At 44.3% G+C, this 27700-nt stretch overlaps 1 protein-coding gene across 6 annotated transcripts; it reads right to left on the reverse strand.

The window, feature by feature from the left end:
- Positions 1-11567: 11567 nt before the first annotated feature.
- LOC129392922 (sperm-associated antigen 11A-like) lies at positions 11568-27700 on the reverse strand. Of its 6 annotated transcripts, none has more exons than XM_055107303.2 (4): positions 27508-27568; positions 26772-26924; positions 14883-14960; positions 11568-12098 (listed from the first exon to the last, which is right to left on the reverse strand). In XM_055107303.2, exons 1-4 carry the CDS (start codon positions 27566-27568, stop codon positions 12064-12066), a joined length of 327 nt encoding a protein of 108 aa, XP_054963278.1. In that variant the 3' UTR covers positions 11568-12063. The 6 variants fall into 6 exon arrangements, with proteins under 6 accessions (XP_054963278.1, XP_054963280.1, XP_057157219.1 ...); XM_055107304.1 differs by lacking the exon at positions 11568-12098 and adding an exon at positions 15184-15259 and having other exon boundaries at positions 14939-14960; XM_055107305.3 differs by lacking the exons at positions 26772-26924; positions 27508-27568 and adding exons at positions 15184-15259; positions 16322-16428 and having other exon boundaries at positions 11568-14960.

Raw genomic sequence — 27700 nt, forward strand, 5'->3', positions numbered from 1 at the left:
GGGGACAGGTGGCTCTTACAAAACAATCATGAGGTCAACTCATCAATGGGCTGGCAGCAGAGGTGGGGAAGTGATGCATCCAAGGCAAAAGGTGTGACCCAGGGGACTTTTTTGTTAAAACAGGTCATCTGCCACTATCCTTTCTTCAGAACTGGTAATTGAGATGAGCCTATTGACTGATGTGGTAATAGGCCATGGATGACTATTAAATGATTTGCACATGGTGGCTAGTATCTATGGAGCTGTTATTACGTACCTGGCATGGCAATTGGTGCTTTAATGCATTTCTCTGACAAAAAAAGGCATAAAGTAGGTATCAGAATTTTTACTTAAGGAGAAGGAGGAGGCACAGTGGCTCACACCTGTAATCCTAGCACTTTGGGAGGTCAAGGTGGGTGGATCACCTGAGGTCAAGAGTTTGAGACAAGCCTGGCCAACATGGTGAAACCCCGTGTCTATTGAAAATACAAAAATTAGCTGGAAGTGGTGGTGGGCACCTGTAATCTTAGCTACTTGGGAGGCTGAGGCAGAAAAGTTGCTTGAACCTGGGAGGTGGAGGTTGCAGTGAGCCCAGATCACACCATTGCACTCCAGCCTGGGTGACAGCAAAACTCTGTTTCAAAAAAAAAAAAAGATTAGGAAACTAAGGCTAAGACAAATGAAATAACTTTCTAAAATTTGAAGCCCAGGACCATCAGGCTCACAGATTATGCTAACTACTTGCTTTATCATTCAGGTTATTGTAGTTATATTTTATATCAATGTTTCTGTCAAAGGTTTTCGGTGTGGGGTTTCCCAGTGGAAAGGTAAATGATTATATGTGGTGGAGAATAAATGAGAGAGGGCTTGGGGAATGGAAGCTACACCTCACCCACTTGGCTCAGACCACAAGGCTACTCCTGTTTTGAGAATTTCCAGCTAACTGCCTTATAAAATTACATAGCATGGTATTTATGGTGCTAGAGCACCAAGAAAAATTCAATAAAATGATGAATTTGACATCTCTGACTCAATCTCCTCTTCCCTATTTTTCAAGAGGTTTTATGATTGCGTATATTAGGGGCCAGCAAACCTTTTCTGTAAAGGGCTAGACAGTAAATATTTCTAGGCATTGCTGGCCATGTGGCTTCTGTTGCAACTACTTAATTCTGCAGCTATAGTACAGAAGCAGTCATAAACAATACATAAACAAATGGCCGTGGCTTTGTTCCAATAAAAATGTATTTATAAAACTGGGTGGCAACTGGATTTAGCCAGTAGTCCATAGTTTTCTGATCCCTGGCATAAATTTATGAGACACTGAGTGTGGCAGGAAGCCTCTACGATTGCTGCCAAGGATTCCTGTCTTTGTGAAATGCTGTTATTCATGCTCTGGTGTAAGCCGCTCCTTTTGATTATGAGCTGGCCTCATTCACTCATTTCTAATAAATAGATTATAAGTCTATGAAGCAATAGATTATAACCTAATCTCAGAAGTCATGAGAGTAAGCTATAAAAAGGCTGTGGGTTCAGTTTTGGATGCCTTCTCACTCTTCTTGCTCTTGTGGAAGCCTGCTTCCATGTTTTGAGTCGCCCTATGGAGAGACCTACAAGGCAATGAACTGAGGGGCTTCTCTGGCCAACAGCTAGGCAGTCACTAAGGCTCTTAATATACCAGCCCACAGGGAACTAACTCCCTCCAATAACCATGTGAGTGAGTTTATGGAAGTAGATCCTTCCCTGTGTAGGCTTCAGATACAACGGCAGCCCTGGCTGACAGCTTAACTGCGACTTCATGACTGAGCTTGATCTAGAAGCATCCAGCTGGGCCATGCCTGGTTTCTACAATCCACAGAATGTGTGAGATAACAATGTTTCTCGTTTTCATCCACTAATTTTTGGGATAATTTGTTATGTAGCAATGGATAACAAATATAGTGAGGTATAGTGCAAAGAATGGAAGAGATTTAGAGACCTATGTTTCAATCCCAGTTTTTTTACAAATTTACTACGTAAATTTAGACTAACTGTTGACCAAGTCTAGCCCTTCCATTTTTTATTCTGCCTACAAAAGGGAAAGGAATCATGGATTTCTGAGGTCATTACAGGTCTAAGTCTTCATGGTTCATTGAATTGAGTCAAGCTGATTCCTGCGTCTAAACCAGAGTCTTGAATTGGAAGCCCATGAGTAAAATATAGTCCATCGACGTATTTTGATATTAGGTGTCAACATTTAAAAAACTAAAAATTTTGTATAAAAATTCAGTTTTCTGACTTCCTCAGAAAAATTCAATGATTAAACCACCAGGGCCCACGTTTCTACATGTAACACTAAGATTTATCCAAAAATCTCTTGTCCCGTTACATCACAGGTCCCCAACCTCTGGGCCATGGACCAGTACCAGTCCCTGGACTGTTAGGAACTGTGCCACACAGCATGAGGTGGGTGACAGGCAAGTGAGCGAAGCTTCATCTGTATTTAAAGCTGCTCCTCATCACTTGCATTACCACCTGAGCCCCATCTCCTGTCAGATAAGTGGCACCATTAGATTCTCATAGGAGTGCGGACCCTATTGTGAACTGTGCGTGCCAGGGATCTAGGTTGCATGTTTCTTATAAGAATCTAATGCCTGATGATCTGTCACTGTCTCCTATCACCCCCAGATAGAGCTCTTTAGTTGCAGGAAAACAAGCTCAGGGCTCCCACTGATTCTACACTATGATGAGTTGTATAATTATTTCACTGTATGTTACAATGTAATAATAGAAATAAAGTGCACAATAAATGTAATGCACTTGAATCATTCCAAAACCATCTCCCCCACCTTGGTCCATGGAAAAATTGTCTTCTACAAAGCTAGTCCCTGGTGCCAAAAAGGTTGGGGACAGCTTCTTTACATAGTACATGAGTGCTCCAATGCACTGCAGTAGCCAATTCCTTAATATCTCTCACTGGCCTGGCTCTGATGGACTTTGGGGAACCACTTGAATGATGCTTATTTTGAGATCTTCCCTAAAACAGAGAAATTATGTTCTTTTACCATCTGCTTGTATCTTGGGTCCAGGACACTGGCCAATTTTTAGTTCAATATGGCCTTTGCAAAGTTCTGTGATGTGATAACATCTAGATCCACAAGTCCCGCTCACGCAAACTTCAGGGAAATCCCAGATCAGAGCCACATATTCTTATGTTAGAACATTAGAGCTCTTATGTTCTTCTCTCTCTTCCTTACATCTAGAATACATCTTATCCCTCCCTCTTTACAGAAAAAGACACACACTTCTACATACACACAGACATTTCTAGTTTCATACCATTGTGTTTGGTAAAACATACTTCATATGATGTTAATCTTCTTAAATTTGTTAACTTGTTTTGTGGCCTCACATGTTATCTACTCTGGAGAATATTCTACGTGCCCTTGAGAAGAATGTGTATTCTGCTGTTGAATAGAATGTTCAGTATATGTCTGTCAGGTCCGTTTGGTCTTTAGTGTTGTTCAAGTCCACTGTTTCTTTATTGTGTTTCTTTCTAGATGACCTATCCAATGTTGAAAGTGGGGTGTTGAAGTCTCTGATATTACTGAATTGCTGTTACTCCTTTCAGTTCTCTAAATCTTTGCTTTATATATTTATAATTGTTTTATTTTCTTGATGAATTGACCACTTTATCATTATATAATAACTTTATTTGTCTCTTGTTACAGTTTTTGACTTAAAGTCTCTTTTATCTGATGTAGGAACAGCCACTCTTGCTCTTTTTGATTACCACTGGCATGGAATATTTTTCCCATCCCTTTACTTTCAGCCAATGTGAGGCCTTCTAGCTAAAGTGAGTCTGTTGTAGACAGCATATAGTTGGACCTTGCTTTTTGATACATTCAACCACTTTACATGTTTTGATTAGAAAATTTAATCCATTTACATTCAAAGTGATAGGTAATGACTTACTATTGTCATGTTGTTAATTGTTTTTCTTTAGTGTTTGTAGTTACTTTGCTTATAAAATCAATGCACTATTTTTTTTCTCTTTGTTAACTTCAGATCTCAGAGTGTATTTAAGAATATCACATCTTTGAGCAGTTGCCCATTAATTCAATCTCAAAACTGAGCATCTTCTTTAAGTCAGACTTTGAGTTCCTCATGCCATTCTGTGCAATGGCAAACCAAAAATGTGTTTTAGTTTTTCTCAAAAACACATTGAAATCTCTTTATCTAGTTTTTGGAGACGGAAGATTATAGGAGTGGAAATCAGTACCCTCCTCTTCTCTATTCATCTCTGATACAAGCATGTGCACAGAGGTGGTTTTTGGCATTTCTCCATTTCCTGGGGACAGCTTCTTTGAAAAGGAAGTCTTTTTCTCTATTTTTATTTCCATAAAGGCTACTCAGCCAAATAAATGAGATAGCTGTTTCTTTCCCTACCCTGCAATCTATTTGTTCTTTTTTCAAGGTTCCAACTTCTTCTTACCTTTTTTCCTTTTTTCCAGGAAGAAAAAAAATATTTAATTTGATCCTAACTTGAAGAATCCAGGTTCAACACCTCCTGAGATACAAAAAGAGGGTGACAGTGTACCTTAATGATCCAAGAAGGCATGAGGTGGAGCAGGAAAGAAATCAAATGCTACTTTGGTGAACAATGAGATCCTAGCTCTTGGGGAGGTGAGAAGCATCTGAGTACTCAGGGAAATATTTCTTTCTTCACTTGGGGTTGAGACTGTACTGTCCTCAGAACCTAACATTTGTCCTGGGGAGTTGTACAGATGTTCTATCTAACAGGTTCATGAGCTAAGATATAAGTTTGTTGGCACTCACCCTGGTGGGCATGCATGGAGACAGGCTGAGGGTTGGACCAGTACCCAGTAGACAAGGCATTTTAGAGAACTCAGCCCCTCAGGCTTAATGTTCTCTGGAGCTTGGGTGTCACTAGATACCCATGATATTCCTGCTGCTATTCTCAGTGACTGCTCCAGCCTGTTTAAGCAAAGGGAAAGAGGTGCTGGAACAATCAAGTGGTGTCCTCACTGCTGGCAGGTGGGAGGGAGGGAGCAAAGGAGAGCAGTGAAGCAAGACTGCACTCCCAAGCAGTGAAGGAGAGAAGGAGGGTGAATGAAGGAGGAGGACAACTTGGGGTCAAGAGACTGAGGCTGGAACATGTAAGAGCCCACTGGCCTTTTAAAGGACCTAAGCAAAGAAACTTCCCTTTTGGAATCTGGGAAAAGCATTAATTTTCCAGACTTTAATTTGTTGCCCTTCTTTGATGAAATCTCCAGAAACTTTGATAAAATGTTCTGTTTGTACTGCATAGGTCTCGTACAAAAGTGTGAGGGAGTTTGAGGGAACTTTTGGTCAGGGGAGGGTGACTGTGGTCCACTGCAACCCTCCTGTGTGCTCCTGGAGAGAGGGCATCACCTTTTACATGGAGGTGACCACAGCAGAAGACCATGACCCCCAGCAGGGCCTCGGTTCCAGGCAACGCTCACAACACATAGGAGGACCCAGAAACACTTTGTTCAGGAAGAACCACAACTCTGTACTTCAAGCAATGGTTCTGGGCTTTGGATGCAGAATGAACACAATGAGGTATCTTAATAATAACAGCTAAAGATCCACCCCAGACAAGGAAGTCACGTCACTGCAGGAGGTGCCTTGGCATAATATTTAATTTTCAAAAGCAGCCGAGATGGGGATGAGAACCAGAGGATTAGAGGAAGATGACTCCTTAAGGATGAGGACACTCATCTGGCTTAGAGACACAACCTGGCCTGTAGCTGATACCGTCTGCACCTCAGGCTCCTCCCTGTAACAACAACTCAGTGACAATGGTAAACTCAAATGTGAAGCTTTTCCAGTTCCTTTGGTTTTGCTCACCTGTGACGTGCACCACACCTAGCATCGAACATCGCAGCTGAATATTCAGTCCTGTGAGTCACCGTGACTCTGCCATCAGCTGGTCAGGCAGATGAGAATTCCAGGAAGCCCGAGGCTGGCGCATCCCCCTGCCGGGAAGGGACCTAGCCTTTGCCCTGTCTCGTGGTGTGAATGTGCATTCCTGGTGCTGAGATTGCCCAGCCACCTTTACTCCCAGTCATGCTAGAGTCTGCCAGGCTTTCCTCACCTGGAGGAGGACACGTGAGTCTTGTGGGAGGAATTGGATAGAAAGACACCCCCCTTTAGGGGAAGAAGGATGGAGAAGCACAATGATGCCAAAATGCTGCCTTCCAAGACTTCTTCAGCTGTAGCAACTTTCCCCACTTCCAGGCACTACCACATGCCTGGTCAATCCTACAGAGAGGCTGAGAGTCTCTTTGTCACCTGGTCCCCCCATTGCTGCCCCTCTACCCGGCCTTGCAGCTGATGCTTCCCTCCATGGGCTCCCCCACCCAGGATCTAGGCACTGAGTCAACTGGGAGGCAGGAAGGGAGGACAGAGTCCCTTTGACTCTCCCCACATTCTGGTGGGGCTGATCTGTCACTCTTCCGGGTGCCAGCCACTGGGCTAGTCCTTAACTTCCTTCCTTCATTTCTTCCTTCCTTACTCCCACTTTCATTCCTCCCTCCGTTTCCTCCTTCTTTCCACAAACATAGGCATCGAGCTAAATATTCAGGAAAATAAATGGTGCACAGGTCACAGGCTCTGGGTGGCACAGGAGTCTGTAGAGGACAGCAGACACAGGAGGCAGTTGAATGGTGACAGACTCCAGCTCCAGGTGGGCCCAGCAGTGGAGGAGTCACAGGAGCGGCAGCCAGCCACATTCGGGCCTGAGTGTCAGCTTCCCGGAGAAAGTGTAGTCAGAGCTGCAAGCTAAAGGGTGAACAGGGGAAAATGTGAGCAACGTCCCAGGTGTAGGAACCAGAGGGTACAAAACTGGAAAATAAAAAGCATGTGAGTTCAGGAATTTAAAATACCTTGGGGCTGGAAGTGGTGGCTCAACACCTAAAAAAACTAGCAGTGTGCAATGGTGCATGCCTGTGGTCCCAGGTATTTGGGAGGCTAAGGTGGGAGGAGCACTTGAGCCCAGGAGGTGGAGGCTGCAATAAGCGGTAACAGTGCCACTGCACTCCAGCCTGAGCAACAGAGTGAGTCCCTGTTTCAAGAAACAACAACAAGAAAAAATACTTTGGGCTGGTTGGAGATGAACAAGGCAGCAGTTCTGGCTGGGGAGTTTAGCAGGGGCTTCTATACAAGGGGTCTTGGGGACCCTATTGGGAAGTTTGGGGCTAACCAGGAGGACAGTGAGCAGCTTGTGATGGGGTTTAGGCAGTCAATGCGGGGGTCAGACTAGGCTTCAGGACAGTCAGCCTGGTACCTAGGGAGGCCTGGGAGCACCAGGCTCAGCGTCAGGGAGGCTCTTGACCTCCTTCCTGTCTGGTGCCCATCGCCCCTTTACGGGCCACCTGGCTTTGGTTTGGATGTCTCCATCTTGCTTTTAGACCAAAACCAGTGGCTGAATCCATGCCCAGGGCCTGGGACCTGGCTTTGCTCTCTGCTGGCCTCCCTGTGCTTGCTCATTGAGTCTTTCCCACTTGTCATTTTCAGTTTCCATGCTGTACCCAGGATCCTACCATAGGAAGGAAGCCAGTTCGCTCTGCTACATTGAATTTATGCTTCTCTCTTGCTTTTCTGCACCATGCAGACCCACTCGGGGACCAGGGGAGCCTCCTGTAGTGATGGGTCTCATGTCTGAGCCTGACCCTTCTCTCTCCCTGCAGCCCTGCATTGGAGTCCCAGGACACGAGAAGCTGGCAATTCAAGGCCTGACAACAGGCTTAAGCCAGTGTCTAGAGGCATGGAACTGTGCCTGTAGTTCCATTTATATTTTTGAGTGGGAAATATGATGAACAGTGGATTCAAACCTCTCCTTGGAAGTTCAAATGACAGGAGGAGAAGCCTGCTATGCTAACATGGATCAAAGGGATGGAGACTTTTGAGTGTAAAATCATCCACCAGCTTCTCCCAATACCCACTGCTGGGACAGACACAAATCTCCCTCCTTCCAGGACCATCTTGCCAGGCTCCTGTCTGCTTCCTTCTCCTGAGACAGGGCAGGGGTCCCTTATCTCTTAGTCTTGAGGTGAGCTGTGAAATACCTTGAGATGGCTTCCCAGAGCGGCATGGAGCAAAGCTCACAAGTCATTTTCCACCTTGCCCAAATCCAGGAACACATGCATTTCGCAGAAACCCCAACTCCTTTCACACATTCCCACCACAGCGAGAATAGGAGACTCCGCCCCTTTCTTCCACTTTACCAGCTGTGTGCTCTTGGGCAAGTTTCTTAACTTGGGTGAGTTTCCACTTCTTCATGTCCAAGTAATAATAACCACTTCATTGCAGATCAAGTGTAAAACATAAAAAGCAATTCTTAACGCATGGTCTTCTGTTATCCTTGTTATGACCACAGTGATTGTCACAAGCACTATTTATTAAGAGAGGGAGAGCTAGAAGTGACGTTGTGGGTGAACAGCATGTCTCCTATATTCTATGGCATAGGAACCATGTGGCATAAGGGAAAGTGCACCAGGTTGGGGGCCCATCAGGGTCCACCATTAACTTGCTTCGTGCAGACATGCCTCTTAAACCTTAAAATAGACATGGTAAAAGTCTGCTGGCTCCCGGCTGTGTGGCTCTGGGTAAGTGACTTCACATTTCTGAGTCTTAAGTATCTCATCTGCAGTGTAGGCATATTCATGCCACTCCATAGATGACCTGGGATCAATGCATGGGCAGTGCTCGGCATAGAAGCTGGAGTGGAGAAAGCATTCAGTAAGCTCCAACGAGCTGGGAGAGGTGGTGTTGCTAGGTCTACCTGCAGGAGGTACTTGGACCCCTGGGAGTTTAGCAGCAGAGTTCTTCTATACCTGTATGCTGGACAGATCTGGTCTGAGCTCTCCATCTGCCTGGGCCTTGTCTGTGCCGGCGCTTGTGTCCCATCCCAGGGGCCTCCCTCTGGGTAACCACAGTGACCACGAAGCCCTTGCTAGCCTGTCTATAGGGTGGGCTACTCCTTTGTGTGCATTCTCAGATTTAGGCAGGACAGGCACATGTTTCCCTGCAGGCGAGACCTGTGACTAAGCTTCCAGTGGAGTCACCTGTAGAACAATCTGCAGGTGATCTAACACACCCATGGCATCCCATGGGGAGGAATCTTGGAAAAAGCTTGAACCTCTGGCATCCCGCCATCCCAAGGACCGTCAGGATTTTAGAGACGCCATTTATGGTCTTCTCAGTGTGGCGGACCCTTGCTTCTCTGCAGAGTGAGGGAGGAAGCCGAGGACCTTGGGTGAATTTCTTTTATAATTTTGGGTGAATTTCTTAATTCATTCCGAACAGATGACATTATTTGTGTGCATAGAGGGGGATGTGGAAGGCAATTCCAAAAGAGGAATTTTAGTATTCTGAGGTATTGCAGTGTTATTGTTAAAGCACATAGCCTATGGTCCTGCAAGAGTAGTATTTTGAAAGGTTTCCTTCTTTGTTTTGTTAAAAATCCATCTTACCCCTTTATTGTTGCAGTATGTTAACAGAGAGCTATTTTCAAGTGGTCGATAATCAGCCTGGGAGAGCTATGCTGCCCGTCTCTGCCTCATGTGAGGAAGGATAGGGGCTTGGAGGAGTTTCGGTGGGATGGACCTGCTCATATCGCCCAGCACAGGATTGTCATGGGGGTGGGATTTGGTGATAATAAATCACCTTTAGAGATGGGTGGCAGGACAAGAGCCTCACCTTTCTGTGACGATTATTCACATTCAAGTGTTCCAAGAGGTGGCAAGACAGGCCTGACTGCCTTGATCTGAAGAGCCCAGACCAACTCTAAAAGGTTTAGACTTTGAGCTTATGTGGGAGATTGGCTCATGCATGGGTGGTTTAAAAATCCATTCTAGGCCGGTCGCGGTGGGTGATGCCTGTAATCCCAGCACTTTGGGAGGCCAAGGAGGGTGGATCACCTGAGGTCAGGAGTTCGAGACCAGCTGGCCAACATGGTGAAACACCGTCTCTACTAAAAATTTAAAAACTAGCCAGGTTCAGGTGCGCACATCTGTAATTCCAACTACTTGGGAAGGTTGAGGCAGGAGTATCCCTTGAACCTGGGAGGCGGAGGTTGCGGTGAGCCAAGATTGCACCACTGCACTCCAGCCTGGGTGACGGAGTGAGACTCAGTCTAAAAAAAAAAAAAAAAAAAAAAAAAAATCCATTCTGGCTATAATTGCATAGTGAGACACTATGTGTAAATTATACATGTATCTGCATGTGTGTATTTTAGTCACTAAATTACTCCACCTGTATGATGTTAAAATGCAATATGTACTCTTTCCAGGTTGACAACTATCTCAAATCACATTTGCTGTATCTTATTTGAATCAAGAAGATTCAATTATTAGTTAATAAAATGAATCACCTGTACAGTCCCAATACTGTATGGTTCATAAGGAATTTCGTGTATCCTCTGTTTTCAAAATCAAAGAGCAAACAGCGTGTGTTCAAATTATCAAGGAAGGGCCAAAGCTCAGTGAGGTCAAGGACGGCAGACATAGGACAAGGACGCAGGCATTTTCATTCCTAGTTCAGGGCTTTTTCCAGGATGCCATGAGGCTCACTGGGGCATGGCTTCAATTTAGTGACATCCTGGGTCCCTTTTCTGTCTATGATTCCATGAGGGAGGGACAGAAGATACACATGTCATGCTGTCAGAGGCAGATGCTCAGTGTGGAGACTCAGGGGCCAGGGGACTCTTCACTTCTCCAGCCCCAACACATCGAGCCTCCCTGTTAGCTCTGCTGCCTCCTGTGGGGTAAGTGTCAAGCCCCTGAAAATGAAGGGGTTACAAGTTCTGTTGTGAAGCCCTATAATAAAGGAGAGCTAATAAAGGCTTTGCCCCACCTTCTGACCGATTGTAGAGACGAGTACCCCAATGGGACGGGGAGTGGCTGGAATGAGGAGAGGAAGAAGGCGGTGAAACCAGGGGATTGTGAGAGATAAGACAAGGATGCGGGCTTCAGGCTGTGACTAGGATGTGGCCGCGATCACAGTGGGGTTTCCCAGCATCCCCTGGTGAAATCTGCCCCAGTGCTTGGATTAAAAAGGACAGTAGTGGTGCACTGAAGAAGACCAGTGTTTGAGGCTTAGGTTAATTCACTCATTCCTTCCTCTATTTCATATTTATTGTTCTTCACTGGTTACTAAAGATGTAAATATGAGTATTTATGTACCAGGCCCTGTCCTTGAGGAGCTCAAGGTCTAGTGGGAGGACTATAAATATGTAAATAAATGATGGCAACAGAGTGACTAGACCCTATGATAGGATGCACCGAAGTGTCTGAGGGGCAGAGACGTAGACCAATTGATAATGCCAGGCAGGAATGCGGGTAGAGGGCCAGGAAAGCTTCAGAGTGGGGTTGAAATTCGAGCCAATTTGAGTACTAGGAGGGAACAGCTCTGTCATTCCTCGTTACTGTGTCATATCAGGAAGCTGATTCCTTAGAGATACAGTGGAGATTATCATACTTATCTCAGAAGAAAGAGCTATGTGAAAAGTATGAGGATTTGCCAAGAAAAACATCCTGGGCCCCCATTGGACCATGCCTAGTCCTTCTGCCCCTGCTGGCTGGCTGGAGCTCCGGCCCACCACCAGGCACCCTCCTGCCCCTCTTGGGGTTGGCAGAGGGTTCACGCACCTCTGAGTGCCAGCCAGAGAAGCAACTGGCAATGTCCTGGGTCTCCCAGCACCTCTTCCCAGCTTCCCCTGACCACAGGCTGAAGGTGTCTTAGCAAGGACAAGGCAGGTGAATCCTCAAATTGAAAACAGATCTGGACGGAGGGCAGGATGGGGTGGACGTAATCACTACTTTTATTTGTCCTCGCACTGAGGATCATACTCCGGTCTCTCACATGGATCCCTGGGGAGCCAGTCCACGGAGCACAGCCGAGAGGCAGTCCAGGCTTAGTCAGAGCCACAGACCGTGGGTGAGGCTCCTGCTCTTCGGCTGCAGAGAGCTGCCTCCTGGCCTCTGAGGCCGATCCACCTGGGCCACCCTGCGGTCACAACTCCAGAAGACAGGAGGCAGGAAGAGGAAGGCTCTACTCTCCTTATCCACAGCGTTGTCTGTGCTGCTGGCCTGTCCCTGTTCCCAAATAAGAGCAGATGCCTGACAATGCCTCAATAAATATCCCTGCTGATTCAGTCTGAACTTAATTCATTTCCACCCCCCTGGCGTCAATGGTACCCTGTGCAGGACAGAGACGAATGAGGCACTGTAATCAGTGCCATGAGATTCAGGCCAGGAGCGTTGGTAACCTGGGCGCCCTGGCTCTCCCCTGCGGTGACCCCAGCTGCTCCTGTCCTTAGCCCAGTGCCCAGCTTCAGAACAAGTGCTCAAAAAAAAAAAAAAAAAAAAAAAAAAAAAAAAAATCCCATCTGCAGGCACTGGAAGGGCAGCGCGCCCCCGCGTGGTAGGTGTTGGTATTGCCGGGATGCCTGCCTGACCCAAGCCTTTCAGGCTTTGAAAAAGAGCGTTTTGGGGATTCTGTCTTAGAACCACTCCAGGACATTTTAGGACGGAGTTCAATCCTGTCACTTTACAGATGGGGACAGGGATGCTATGGAGATCTGCCCAATATCCCAGAGGGGCGGAACAAGAAAGTAAGCCCCAGTTTTGGGGGCTCTCACTTGGTCTCTGGGCTGATCCAGTCAGATTCATTCTCAGGCCTTACAGAGACACTTTACATTGAAAAAAAGAAAAAGAAAAAACAGCCAAAAAGTAAACAAAAATTAAAAAGGGAACAGAGCAACTCCGGAGCTCACCACTGAGGACTCCAGGAGCCTGCACCACCTTCCCTCCCCTCCCTTCCTTTCCCTTCCACTCCCCTTCCCTTCCCTTCCCTTCCCTTCCATGTTTGCTTCCCGGAAGCCTCAGCAAACACTCCCAGACAGCCTGTTTTGTGCTGCGCAATGCCATAGGTACCAGTTTTTTACCATGCCTTACAGGTGGACAAACACTTCCTTTGGAGAAATTTTACATAAGAGGGAGATGACATTTTCTACAATTTAGATCAGCCCAGGCCCAAGGTCCACCTTAAAAATATTAAATAGTACAGCCTAGGGCCCACGCGAGTGCCCTGCTGGCTGGCCCTGGACTCTGCGGAGGGCTCCCTGGGGGTTCTCACCTGCAGCACCCTGGCAGGGAGGGACGGGGTTCCCATCCTCCCCATCTCACCTGGTGGAGACCCCTTGGTCCTTGGGTGAGGCTCTGCTTCCACACCCCCAGGCTGCTGTGCTCTGATGGGGTCTGAGATCGAGCCCAGCTCCTTCATTTCATTTCTGAGGAACATGAGGCCAAAAGAAGGGGCTGCTGTCTAACGGCACCTGCTCAGAAGTCCCATCCTTATGGAACCAGGCTCCAGCCCCCCAGTGGCCCTTCATTTTATTTTGTGTTTCTGGTACACAGATCTGCTGGTGTGGGCTGGTGGCACTCCTGGCTGAGAATGTGTCTGCCAGTTCTGAGGCATGCACGTTTGCTGCGTTTCACTCTGAGCCAAGGCTAATAGGGGCCAATGCCCTTCAGGAAGTCATTCCCTTCAGGGATGGAACAATGGCTCTCCCCTCTAGAGGCATGACAGAGAGCCCTGCAGAGGTGCCTGTGCCTAAGAGAGACTTACTCTGTGCACTTCCAGAGGTCTGTCTGATTGCATTTAGAAAAGAAAAAAAAAACAAGAGTGAGTTTAGAAGAGGCTGCGAGAGGCCAAAGGCAAGATGACAAATATTCATTGCAACTTGAGCTGGGAATTGAGACTGTAGCCCCAAAGTATACATTCTAGAGGGCTCTTTACAGCACCTCAGCTCATTCAGGAGCACACTGGACTCAGGCAGCGACAGAAAGAGGAACACAGAGCATCTTCCCAAGCCACCTGTCAGTCAGGAAAAAGCTTGGCATGTGGTCTCTATCTCTCAGCACGTTTGTTTTTATTATTTTTTAAATTCCTTGCTTGTAATTGGTGTTCACTACCATTGGAACTAGTATTCAACAAATTCAAGCAGGATCCAGAGAAAGGCAAAAGGCAGCTAAGCATTCAGGAATCTCCATGAACAGGGGCCCTGCCTTGCTCCAATTACACAGAAATATGTTTTTTAGAAGGATCATAGAAGAATGAATGCTGGCTGATAGGCATACTGAGAATGCCATTTATGAATTGCTAGCCTGGGGGAAATGTGCTTCACCTGATGATTTTCGTTTTTCTTTCATTCCTAAAATGGACCCGCTTACCCCCTATTATACACACTATCAGCTTGTTGTATTAATAAATTGAAATAGCCTAAGAGTAAATGCTTGAAAACAATACTATCCTACTGAAATGTGACCTGTTGGTGTTATTGCTTGAGGAGGCATAAAGGGAAAAGGGATAAGGTGCATTACCATCTGGGTGAATAAGCAGGAGAAGGCTAGTGCTGGGTGTGGTAAGAAAGATGTCATCAGATGGAAAACAGAGCAGCAGATTGGTTGCATTTATGTCTCTCTGAAAATCAGTTTGGAGCTTGGTTTCTAGTCGGTTCCCATCTCCAGATACTTAAGAGACATTCCCTTGATTAGGAAAGGAAAGTGGAATATCACAAAATTCTGAGACCCCTTTGAAAAGGCAGTACATGGAGAAGTAAGGAAGTTAAAAAAATGTCTTTTATCAGCTCTTCACCTTTGGTGCTAAATTCATTCAACAAATATTTATTGAACACCTACTATAAGCTACACATTCCTTTAAGCCCTTGGGATACTTCAACATCCCTGCCTTCCGGGAGCTTATATTTTAGATCCCAGATCTGCCATCCATCTCTGGTTTCTCTTTTCCTTCTTCATCTGTATTTGATACGCAACACCTATTCCAGGGATCAGAGCAAATGTCACGCTTTTTCTCACCAGAATGGCAGAAAAAAAGTCTGCAGATCCCTTGCTGCATACGGCAGATGGTATTTCTAATTCCCAGTGGAACATCCCCTATGGATACAACAGAAGAGAGTTGACATTTAACTCATATAGTGCAGAGAATAGAAGATGACCCCAGCCCACTGCCAAGGGTTATATATTCTGACAAGGCTAAGTATTTTTGGACAAGCCCCAGTTTAACCGAACTTTGGCCTCTTAGCTTTAAAACAGGAACGATAATTTATATCTGAAATGTTGCCAGGAGGATGATAGGGTGTGTTTTATGAATGCTCACCTGGCCCATCTAGGCCCTAAAAAGCCCACGCAGATCTTAAATGAGGGTCCTCGAGCCTCCTGGTGAGAGATGTGCACTAGAAGGAAACAAAGGAAGTTTTGGAAAACAGAAGTGGTCCAGAATAGGACAGGTCTTGGTCTCTAAGGAAATTAGAGGTATTAACCCATTCTCAACTTATGGCCCAATTTTTAGTTTTATGTCCTACAACAAAAAGGAGAAAATAAAACCTCTCTCCTCACCAGGACCTGTGGGCTTGTAAGTCACAAATGACCACCTAAATTTTTATAACAACAGGACATTGGGCAAGAGATGGTTGAAAGAAAGATCTTACTTATGTCAGATCTGCAAATGCCACGTACGATGACTTTAAACAGCAGCAACAACAGCAGCAACAACAACAACAGCACAGTGTTGGTCTTGCGTGATTAGGAAAACACTCTTGTACAACATCCAACCTCCAAACGGGGTCTAATCCCTGATTCTGTATCATCTCAGCCCTGTCACAGCTTGGAGGAGACGGCAAAGTGAAGAAGGTGGGGGGTCCACCTTTAGTCAAGACAGAAGAGCCCCCAGCCTGGAAGCGTGGAGACCTGGATTCTGGTCTTACTTCTTCCAATATCTCATTATGTCTCCTTAGACAACTCATTTAACTGGTTACACTTCAGCTTGCCCATCTGTAAAATGTGTTCTATGTGCAAGCAGGGGGAATATTATAAGTTTGAAGACCTACTATGACCATAAAGATTCATTGCACAGTGGTAAATTAACACTTTCTCTGGACTTTGGTTTTCTTTTTGTAGAGCATGGGGCTGCTATAGACAATCTCTGATTCCCTTCCAGCTCTGACATTCATATGACTATAACTTCCTTCTGAAAACTTTTCTCAGACTGCAGTGAGTGCTTGCCACTTGTATCAGAGCAAGCATACCCCTTTGTCTTGTGTCAAGACCTTTATAACACTTATTTAGCTTTTAAAAAACTTCACAGGGGAGATCAAAATTGTCCAAGACTGAGCCCCACAGTGGCCCACCTGCATCCACTAACAACATACAGACACACCTACCCACTGTCCATATAGACACACACATAAATGGAATTCCTGCACTACCTTCCCCAGGGCTAACCAGGAGACATTTACCTGAGTTTGTTTGGACCAAACAAAAGAGAACAGCAAACAGAAAAAAGACCTTCATGTTTTAAGGTCCGTTGAACCTCCCTGCCCTCCCGTGAAGGAGAGCAAATATGATGAATGATGGAATGAAATGGAGCGGAGAAGGCACAAAATGGGACATTTATAGGTTTTTGGGAATACTGATCAGCATGAGCATATTTATCTGCTCTACTGAGTAAGGCTGTGGGCAGAAGGTTACTGACTACTCTTCCCTTTCTGCCTAAAAATAGACTGGCTTCCGAATATTCAGAGAAGCAGGGATCAACCAATAATTCCATATACGGATATTGAAGATGAAAGTGAACCAACGTTGAGGTGTGGCTACTTAGTGCCAAGCCCTGTGCTAGGTGCTAGAGACATGGTTGTGTAAAGATATATTTTCCGCCTTCAGAAAGCTGCGGTGTCCACCATGGTTGAGCAGATAATTAGCTTATTTCCCAGCAACATGACTCCCATCTACCAACAGAAACATAGGCCCACGTGCATTAGGAGACATGTGCACGAACGTTCATTGTAGCACATTTCCTTGCAGCCAAGAGAATGCAACCAAATAGTGTATTATGACAACAACAAAACACAATGTATTTCCACACCACAACAAGAATAGAAAAACAAGAAGATGTGTACAACAACGTGGATGAACCTCACAAACGCTATGCTGAAAGAAAAAAAAAACAGAGACAACATACCACATTATTCCAAAAATTTGGCAAAATTCACCTATTTATGAAGAGCCAGGATATTGTCTACTTTGGAGGAAGAGGACAGGCTCTTCTCTCATTTGATGAAGTTATCCGCTGTCGGAGGTGACAGTCTAGTGAGGGATGCAGAGAGCCCCCGGCAACCACAGGGCTGTGTCATCCTGGGCTGGAGGGAGGTTTGTGGGCTCTGGGGTGCTGGGAGTTGTGAAAACAGAATCTGCAAGGACATGATATTTTTGTGTGTGGGTTTATATAATATGTGGTATTAAAACACACAGTGGATAAAGCTGCACATTTTGCCCCTATTTGATTTTAGTCCCAGGATCACTTAGATTTATTTCCCTTAAAATTCTCTTAAGCAAAAGGGGCAAGTGAGAAGGATGTCTTCTCTCCTATCCCCCTGGGCTTCATAACAATTGCTGTTAGCTTCTTATTAATCCTTCCAGAGGTGTCCCATGTGTATGGAAGCAGAGATGAATCCATACCCCATTTTTATGTAAACAATAGCAGACTCTAGATATCATTCTGGACTTTCCTATATTACTTGTTATAGCTTGCAGAGCTTTGTTATTCTTCAGATTAGACACATCATATTTTCTGCAAGCTGTCTTCTGCATTATTTAACCAGTCTACAACAACCATATCTCACCATGAGTCTTACCTAGACATGGATTTTGAAAAAGAGACATCAAGCAGTGGTCTTGGACTTTCTGCATGGGTGAACAGTGTGAGCATCTCAAAGAGGCAGGGGCTGGGTGTTCATTTTGAACTTTCCACCTCTGGAGAGATTAAGCAGGACAATGTGCCCTGGCAGGGACTCTCTGACTCACAGACCTTTCTGTACCTTGCAAAATCACCTTTGAAGTTAAGACTTTAGGGAAAATTGGGCACTCCAAGCTGCTTTTGACCCTCCACCAAAAAAAAAAGAGAGAGAAAAAAAGTTACCTTGAATGTTAGCTATGTACTAAGTAATTGTAAAATAGTTATGAATATTTGTGAGGGTCCAACTCAGTACTTTAAAAAATCGATTAAAATGTGAAATTCTTTCTCTGTGGAGCATTTGTTCTGAAGACATCTCTGAAATCTCTCATTAAAAAAAAAAAAAATAAAGAAAGAAAAGCAGTTTCATTTGCCCCTTAGGGAAATTGGCTTCCACACCAAGATGATACCCTAAGTTCAAGGGTCCCAAGGAATAATGACAATTCTGAATGTATCCTGTGCATGGACAAAGTGGCTGTATGATACATGAACCATTGTTTGATAAAAACACTGAGTGTGGATATTCAAAAATTTGAGTCATTTTTTAAAAGTCACTAAGATGACTTATAGATAAAACAATAAAATGCATATTTTATGCTTTACATTCATTCTTTCTATTTATACTACACGTTATTTGGAAAGGATCCAAGGTAAAGCTGGATGGCATATTTTTTCTAGTAGTGCAGTTACTGATCAAATCATTGTGAAATTATAGTTTAGAAAATTTCTATATAGTTTGGAAACAATAAACTATGTTGGAAAATAAATTCATTTGGGGGAGAAATAAATTAATAGTACTAAATTTTATCATGTACCTTCTCCTCCAGACTTGAATCCATTTCCAAATCACAGACCCAGAAAGCAATCCCCACGGAACTATTTTGTGGATAATTCTGAAGAATAAGGCATATCATTTCAAAGAAATCAAACTAGAAAATCACGCGTATTGGCTAATTTTGTTAATATCTGGTTATAGGTTCATAGGTTCATATAATTGCATAGTTGAAAGGAAATAGAGTTCAATTTGTCCCAACACACAAGCTAATTATTCTGATGTGCATCATACTCATGAATGGAAATGAAGAGTGTAAGGAGAAGAGAGGAAAGATAACTTTGGGTTTGCAAACATTTGATAGTAGAAAAAATGTTTCTGTATTTTAAAAAATATTGATACAATTCAACAACAAAAAGACAAACAACACACTTAAAAATGGACAAAGGACTTAAATAGATTTTTCCAAAGAAGAAATTCAAATGACCAGCAAGCACACGAAAGATGCTCAATATCATTAGTCATTAGAAAAATGCAAATCAAAACCACAATGAAATATCACTTCACATCTACTAGGACAGTCATAAAAAAAATAAAACTTCAGAAGCAGTGGCTCACACCTGTAATCCCAGCACTTTGGGAGGCCAAGGCTGGTGGATCACAAGGTCAGGAGTTCAAGACCAGCCTGGCCAATATGGTGAAACTCCATCTCTACTAAAAATACAAAAATTAGCCGGGCAATTAGCTAGGCATGCTGGTGGGCGCCTGTAATCCCAGCTACTCAGGAGGCTGAGGCAGGAGAATCGCTTGAACCCGGGAGGCGGAAGTTGCAGTGAGCTGAGATCGGGCCACTGCACTCCAGCCTGGGCGCCAGAGCGAGACTCTGTCTCAAAATGAAACAAAACAAAACAAAATTTTTGAAAACAGCAAGTGTTGGTGAGGATGTGGAGAAATTGTAACCTTCATATGTTGCTGCTGGGAATGTACAGTGGTGCAGCTGCTGTGGAAAAGTCTGGCAGTTCCTCAGAAAGTTAAACAATATGAGTTACCAATATGGCCTAGCAATTCAACTCCTAGGTGTATACATACAAGCAGTGAAAATAGGTGTTCAAACAGCAACCTGTACATGAGTGTAGTGTTCATAGCAGAATTAGTCACAAGCGTCAACGGTGGAAGCAATGCAAATGTGCATCAGTTGATGAATGTATAAGCAAAGTGTGGCGCATCCATGCAATGCAATATTATTTAGTCACAAAAGGAAAAGAAGTAATGCCACATTCTCCAACATGGAGGAACTTTGAAAATCTCACATTAAGTAAAATAAGCTAGGCACAAAATACCACATATTGTATGATTCCATATATATGAAATGTGCACAGCTGGCAAATCCAGTGGCTGCTTACTGGTGTCTCCTTTTGGGATGATGAAAAAGTCAGCTGGGGTTTCTCCCCACTTTTTTATCCTCATGGGCAATGCTAATGTTACTCCTCTTGCTCCGGAGGTTTTATTTATTTATGTATTTTGGGTTTTCAAGAAAGAGGCAGGGTTTGTGTTCATGAATTTAATCTCTCTTTATGAAGGCATACTAACTTCCCATTTTGGTCTTATTATTTATTTCCATTTTGGTCTTATCAACTAAGGGAGATTCCCTGGGTGCAGAAGGTCATTTCCCATGACCCAAAGAGGTAAAAATAAGCCAGGTGAGAGCAGGTCAAGCCTGCAGAGTTGCAGTGACGACCACATGTAGGGACAGGAAGAAAAGATTAGAAGCGCCCATTATTTATGTCACACGAGGTGCAATGGGGTGGAATTGACTGAGCCTGCCCACCTGTTCCTTGCCCCGCAAACCTCAGGCATTGAAGAGAAGACAGGCTTCCTGATGATGGGGACTCTCTGAGCAATGGATGAGTCAGAAGGATCAAATCCCGGGGAAAGCTGCTGGGGTGCAGGGGAGGGAAGGACGCTGCGCGGAAGGTGGGCGTGCAGAGTGGAATACAAGGCAGTCAGGTGTGCTGCAGGGCGTTCTGAGACAGCCTCCAGCAAGCTCCTGTCTAAGGACCTCTTCCCACTGCGTAAAACTGGTGGCCATACAACCTCATCAGGGCTCAGGGGCCTGTACTAAAAAGCTGCTGTGAGAACAAAGAATGCATAACTAATGGAATTGCTGGCTCAGGACTGACCTTGAGAACCCATTATATTTATTCAGTTGTCTCCAAGCAGGATGGCACATTTTCTTTTTAATGTCTGTAATTTTTATTTATTTTTATTTTATTTTACTTTAAGTTCTGTGATACATGTGCAGAACGTGCAGGTTTGTTACATAGATATGCATGTGCCATGGTGGTTTTCTGCACCCATCAACCCGTCATCTATATTCTAAGCCCCACATGCATTAGGTATTTGTCCTAATGCTCTCCCTCCCCTTGTCCCCAACCCAGCACTGCAAATATTATAATATCAAAGAATGAGAGGAAAAAAAAATCAGTTTCTACCTGTTTTTTATGAATCCCAGGTAGGCTCCAAAATCTCCCTGGGTAACATGCTTTAAATGTCATATCATCTTTTTATAAATTTTTTTTTTATTTTTACTCACCGCTATGCAAACAAGGAGTCTTATCATCTTACTGCCCAGGAAGCGCTTTCTTATGTTAACTCTGTGAGTTTCTGGATGCAACTTAAGTCTACAACAGAATGTCTTTGCTTATAATTAAGTGATATCTTTGTATATACATATATATGTTTATTTTTAGGCACATTAATTTTGTTCTTACAAATGTATATTTAACATTTAAGAGTAATGCAATAACTTGATGGTATTTTTAAAGGTGCAAATATCTAAAAATCACCAATAATTTTAACATTAGAAACTTTATTGTTTTTAAGCATACTTTTCACAGTTAATTTTATATCAAATATGTGAACATTGGTATCATAATTTTTAGGACATATAAGTATTTTGAAAATGTTATGCATTTTGATGGTTTTTCACTGTGTTATATTTATTATACCTAAGGAATATGTAATATCTCTGAGTAGATTTATTGTAGTTCGCTAATGTAGTGCTCCATTTTGAACTTTTTAGAGGTTTTTTTTGGTTTCTCAAAGTATTTTTTATTTCCCAGGATAATTTCTGAGCAGAATAACTGAAACAATGAGAACAAGTATTTTATATCTTACATACATATTGAGATTGCTTTACAAAGAGGTTATTTAAGTTACCAGTGCTTCTGGTTTTGTATGTGAGGACTAGTTTCATATACCTTCATTATCCGTGGCTATCAGCCCCGTGTGAGTGTGCCCATATATAAGTTGATTAAGGAACACCTTTGTTCAGAAAAAAAGCCTGGAAAGGTGGCATTCTGTAAAGGGCTCTGTGTACCTAGTTTCTTTCCTATGCTGAGCCCCAGGATCCTGATTCTTACCCAGATGCTTATATTTAGGTTGGTGCAAAAGTAATTGCGGTTTTGACCGTTATTTTCAATGGCAAAAACCACAATTACTTTTGTAGCAATCTAATACATAACAATATTTGCAGGAAGTTTTAATTTATGGGGATTAAAGAAAGCTGCAAAGAGAATAATGAGCTCAAAGTTTTGTGATGTGCAGTTTATTATTAATTAACTTGAGCCTAAAATAATTATCACTGATGAAGATTTTATGGACAGATTAGGCAAATATCATTATTTCTTCCCTATTTATTTATTAAAGACATCCATGAAACTTCTTTTAAGTAGAGATACCCTACAGAAAAGTTTAAGACAAACAGCAGATTCTACCCACATTCATTCTGTGCCACCTCTCACTCGCTTGCTTACCCTAGCAAAGCAATCCTGCAACAGCTGGTCTGCATGAGCAAGCAGATGTTAGCGGTCAGTGTAAAACTAGCAGAAGTGAAGTCAGCACTTTTAGAAACTGGAAGAGACTTAACTGAACTGGAATATGTGCGATTTCAATGAAAAAATGCAGTTTTAAAACAATCAATATGTATTTATTCCTAATGAGATTTGAGAAACTGTGGTAAGCAAAATGAGAATTAGATCCCATGAGAAAGTCACACGTTGAGAAAGAAAGAGACTATTTGCAAACATAAGACTATTTAAAAATAATTAAAAATCTAATAACTGAACTTCAAAATCCAAAAATAGTAAAAAAGAAAAAAAAAAAAAAGAAGGGCTCTACAGAAAGAGAAACTGATATAAAAATAAATATCTGCAAAGTAGAGAACAAAAGGGAAAAGCATGAAAATTATGGTTGAAAGATAATGAGAGGATATTTCAAGGATAACTGGGGTTTAAGCCGGAGGCATTCCAGAGAAAGGGAAGATAATTGATGGAGGAAAGAATATGTAAGGTTAGATATAAAAGGAGCACATGTACATGGATAAGAATAAAGCGGTAACCTGGCCGGGCGCGGTGGCTCACGCCTGTAATTCCAGCACTTCGGGAGGCCGAGGCGGACAGATCACCTGAGGTCGGGAGTTTGAGACCAGCCTGATCAACATGGAGAAACCCCGTCTCTACTAAAAATACAAAATTAGCCGGGCATGGTGGTGGACACCCATAATCCCAGCTACTTAGGAAGGCTGAGGCAGGAGAATTGCTTGAACCTGGGAGAATCGCTTGAACCCGGGAGGTGGAGGTTGTGGTGAGCCAAAATCGCACCATTGCACTCCAGCCTGGGCAACAAGGGTGAAACTCTATCTCAAAAAAAAAAAAAAAAAAGAAAAGAAAAGAAAGTAGTAACCCAGTAAAACTATTAAATTTTACAGAAGAGAAAAAATGATCAATAAACAAACGAAAAAACGCTCAACTACACAGTAATCAAGGGTGTGCCAGACTGATATCTGCAAGATGGTGGACTAAGAGGCTCCAGCCTTTCCTTCCTTCCACGGATATACCAAAGAAATATCAACACACAGATCGGTTCTTTCTGAGAGAAAACCATGGACTAATTGAAAGACTACTACACATCAAGCAACTGAGAAAATATTCATGTGAAAACAGGTGGGAAGAGCTGAGACACACTCCCCGCACAATCCCTATCCCAGGCATAACACCTTACAATTAATTGGTAAGGAAGTCCCAACTCCTAGCTTCTCCCTGAGGAGTGAAGGGTTTGGACCACACATATAGTACCCTGACCTTTATGCTTCCCACCCAGGGATTTGGCTCCTAAATCACCCAGCTCAGGGTTGATAGAGCTGGGCATCTGCAGGTCTCCCTAAACCACAGACACCAAAGAGATGGTGGGACACAGATTTGCAAGCACTTTTGGCAGCTCTCTCCCTGGGCTGAGGCCAGAGCAGGCAGGTAAATGCCCACCTCCCGGTTTCTACCTGCAAGGGGTTTATCTACCCATTTTCCCATCTGCTGCCTGAGGGTTGACTTCTGGGTCTGTATCTGGGAGCCAAAGGGGCAGGGTGAACAGTAGACCTGTGGGAGCCTGAACAGAGGTATAGCTAGGCACTGCGCCTGCTCCTCTCGACTAGCTCCAGCAAGAAATCCAGGTCTCCAGCTTCTCCCTTGAAGGAGAATACTTCAAGCACAGTTTTATAGCTGCCACCTGGGGGACTGGCTCCTAAATCACTTATCTCTAGAAGTTAATGTGAGGCAGGAGAATTGCAGAGGAAATTGGAAGTTGGATAAAGGATAGAGTGAATAAAAGCAGAAACAGAAGCAAGGTGAAGGGTGGGTGAGCAAGAAGCAAGATGAAAGGCAGAAGTGAAGCAGCCAAAAGAAAAAGTGAGATAAAGAAGAGAGCAAGGACCCCATGGCCAGCAAGATCCACATCAAACCAGGAAGGGGCAGCTCTTCAGAGATAGGCATTAAAGAGAAAAAGTATCCTTAACAGGATGCTGTATGATAATCAGCTCATTAAAGCTCATGCATATGGACTACCTATCATGCATGTAGTTAAAATTATGGGATGGAGACAATGCACAAGCCCGCACAGGCTAAAGTAACTAAGCAACACACCTATCTATCAAAAGGCAGGCACCGGCAAAAGATCAGGCAGCCTTGCGAAGAGAAGGAAAAAAAACGCATAAAAAGACCCAAGGTACACCGAAGCCATGCTAATCTCATTTGGCGGAAGTCAGCCCACTCTCCCCTCTCCGAGAGTGTAATACTGCGCTTCACACACTTTTGCTGCTTGCTTTGCTGTCTGAGTATCACATCCAGTTCTTTGTTCAGGACACCAAAAGCCTGGAATTGCACAGCACCATCGGGTCATAAATGGGTCTCTGCATTTTGTGTCTTCTAAGGCCACAGAGAACAAATGGGTAGTTTTAAAGGGGCACAAGAGGACTTCCAGAGGGTATTCTTCCAGGTTTAGCACAAAGAGAACAGGCAGTAACTCCCAGCTCTCAGTATCTCCCCATAAGGCATTTGCCTGCATACTCTCTCTGCTGCTGCTAGAGAACAGGGCTTCGAACTGGCCTGCAGGTAGGAGATGATGGGGCTGATGGAGAATGGGTTTGACCACACACCTAACACTTCAACTACATTTCACAGTACTTAGAATAGAATGGACTCCATTGCACAGTACCTAGAATAGAAGTAGGTATTCAAAAAATAGTTTTTAAATAAAAGAACAAATTATTTTAATTCTTTCTAATAAAAGTTTATGATATCCACATTTACTAGCACAAATTGTGTGATTTTGAAAATTCTGTTCATGTCAAGCTAAGTCATCTTCTGTAAGATCACAGGTAGCATTTTTGTCATTTATCTTGCCACAATAAAATATTTGAACTGTCTGGCACAAGTGGCAATATCTCCGCTCCCTGCTGCTCAGACACTTCCGCAAAAAACCTGCACCTGATTGGACAACGTGGCCCCGGAGAACAGGTAAGTGGCAGAGCTTTGTTTCTATATCAGCAACATCAGTTTTAATGTAAACAGCAGGCGTCTTTCTTTTTAGAGCAGTAGCCTACTTGTGTTTCCATATAATTACAGTATTCTTGGCAGAAGCCTTCACTTCTCCTGCAGTCAACAACTTTTAAATCTGATGCAGGTTCTGCATTAAAAAAAGAAAAAATCCAACATTAGCTTCTTAAGACCATCTCCAGAATCAAACAGTGGTCATTTGAGCCGTGAGGGACAGGGTGGGGGTGGCATGGATATGAAACAGCTTTCCATAGTTAATAGCTTCAAGTTCCAAACTAAAACATCAACTCCAGATATATAGCTCTGCCCCACTAAATCTCCTTTAACCAAAGGAAGGAATAATCCTGTCTCATAGGAATACTGTTAGACTAAATAACACATGCCTACTATTGCACCTGTTTATATTTGTTGTGTAATAATTGAGTTTTCTTTTTCCCTTCCCTTGGGAGGAGATCCACATGAATGAGTCCTTTGGAACTGTGGGCCAATTAGAAAGGGATGGGAGGTTGGGTAGGATGCTGCAGGCATCAAATTCAGCAGGACTTTATTTGCTGGATGTCACAGCAATTTGCCAACACCCTCCTGTCTTTCTTGCTCTTGCCCACTGATCTGCTAACCTAGTTTTCCCTGTCTTAGGGTCAGCAATCAGCTTGGCATTAAAGAAGCATCTTGGAAACTACAGGCTCTTCCAGGCCCTTTTGGATTTGAAGCTGGTCCTGCCCAGGGGTTCGGGGGCTGACCAGAAGACTGGCCCTTCTGGAAGAGTCCAGGAGAGTGGCTGTGGGCTCAATTGTCCCTTGCCATTTCCTGCTACCTCCTTGCCTGAGTAGACTGACAATACAGTCTATTCTCTGCCCCCATCCTCAGGAAGCATTTCCCAGACCTCAATGGACACCTGAAACTTAGTAGGTATTCAGTAAATTCCTTGAACGGGAACAACCTCCAAAGCTAAGGGCATGGGGCTGCAACCTGGCAGGAGGCCATGTTTCCACCAGTGTCTCCTCTGGCTCCTGTTCTTGGAGGAAGCCAGCAATTACAGACGTGGCTTCAGATAAATTGCCTTTTGGCCCCTCAATACTCCCACGTTCCACAAGGCCCTCAATGATCCAGCCCCAGGGGAAGCTGTGAGACCCCGTGGTCTCCCTGACGGGCAGGGCAGCCCAATGCACCCGCACCATGTCTTCCCCAAACAATGACTGCTCACCCACCCCGACCAGCACAGACATCTTCCCGTCTATTTGTTCCCTCTACGTCTCCCCAGTGGATGCACTTGTTGCACGTGTTGGTCCCTGACTCACCTTGGTAAGGTGGGGTGCGCGGTGGTAAGAGGCCCCGTTTCACTGGGTGGCGTAGCAGCTGAAACCCGTTTGTGCCTTGCCCAGGGGCTCTTTCCCTGAGTTCTCTGAGAGCCTCAGTGGCTGAGTGGTTCACATGTCTGGCTTGAGACGATCCTGTGCAAGTGGCAACACACGTCTGAGGATGCTCTGAGGCCTCCGCCTGGCAGACCCGTCAGCATGAGGCACCTACACTCTACCAGGTGAGTGAGCATGGGTGATTGGGTGGGGGAGTTGGGAGACGTGCTAGTGTTCCGTGTGTGTGCACATTTGTGCACATGCGTTGTATGCACCTATGTGTAGAAAGAGAAGATGAATGAAGTGTAAGAAATGTATGCCATGAACGGTGAGTCTGAGCACCTCCTCAAAGCCAGCACAGCCAGAGAATTTATTTCAAGTGTCACTAATGCAGTTGTTAAGATTCCCTAAAATGTAATGTTCTTCTCTGTAAGGGAAAGGGGAATGTTAAAAGGATAAGAAAATGGAGTCGGGGAGGGACACTCTTCCCTGGGAAGCAAGTGCCATCAGCCAATTCAGAGTGCCATTTATGAACCCAGTTCAGAGACTCGTACCCAAAGCTCCACCAGGAATACATGCTCCAAGGACTTCATCTCTCCCTGTCCAGCCTGGACTCCCATACCTCAGACGACCATTGCAGAGAGATTCTGGCACCCAGACCCGGGTCACCTTTCCATTTTACCTGGAAACAGCAGGGCCACAAGGAGAAGGCTGGTGACGGACAGGAGCAATCGTTGCCTCATGTCTGCCAAGAGCACTGCAAGCCAGAAAGCACCCAGGGTGGGTGGGCAGGCAGCGGGGCTTCTTTGATGGAGTGAGGCTGGGTGTGTGGGCCTGGAGCGTGGGAAGAGCTGTGCTCCAGGATGACTTCTCAT

The sequence above is a fragment of the Pan paniscus genome, chromosome 7, assembly GCF_029289425.2.
Source record: "Pan paniscus chromosome 7, NHGRI_mPanPan1-v2.0_pri, whole genome shotgun sequence".
Lineage (NCBI taxonomy): Eukaryota > Metazoa > Chordata > Mammalia > Primates > Hominidae > Pan > Pan paniscus.

Excerpts from the sequence above, each read along its gene's own strand:
- LOC129392922 (XM_055107301.2), bottom strand. The coding sequence starts at position 27,700 with ATGAGAAGTCATCCTGGAGCACAGCTCTTCCCACGCTCCAGGCCCACA. Across the intron at positions 26,925-27,507 it reads TGTGGCCCTGCTGTTTCCAG|GATCGTCTCAAGCCAGACAT; the intron begins GTAAAATGGAAA and ends CCACTTGCACAG. Across the intron at positions 25,604-26,771 it reads GCGCACCCCACCTTACCAAG|AACCTGCATCAGATTTAAAA; the intron begins GTGAGTCAGGGA and ends TTTTTAATGCAG.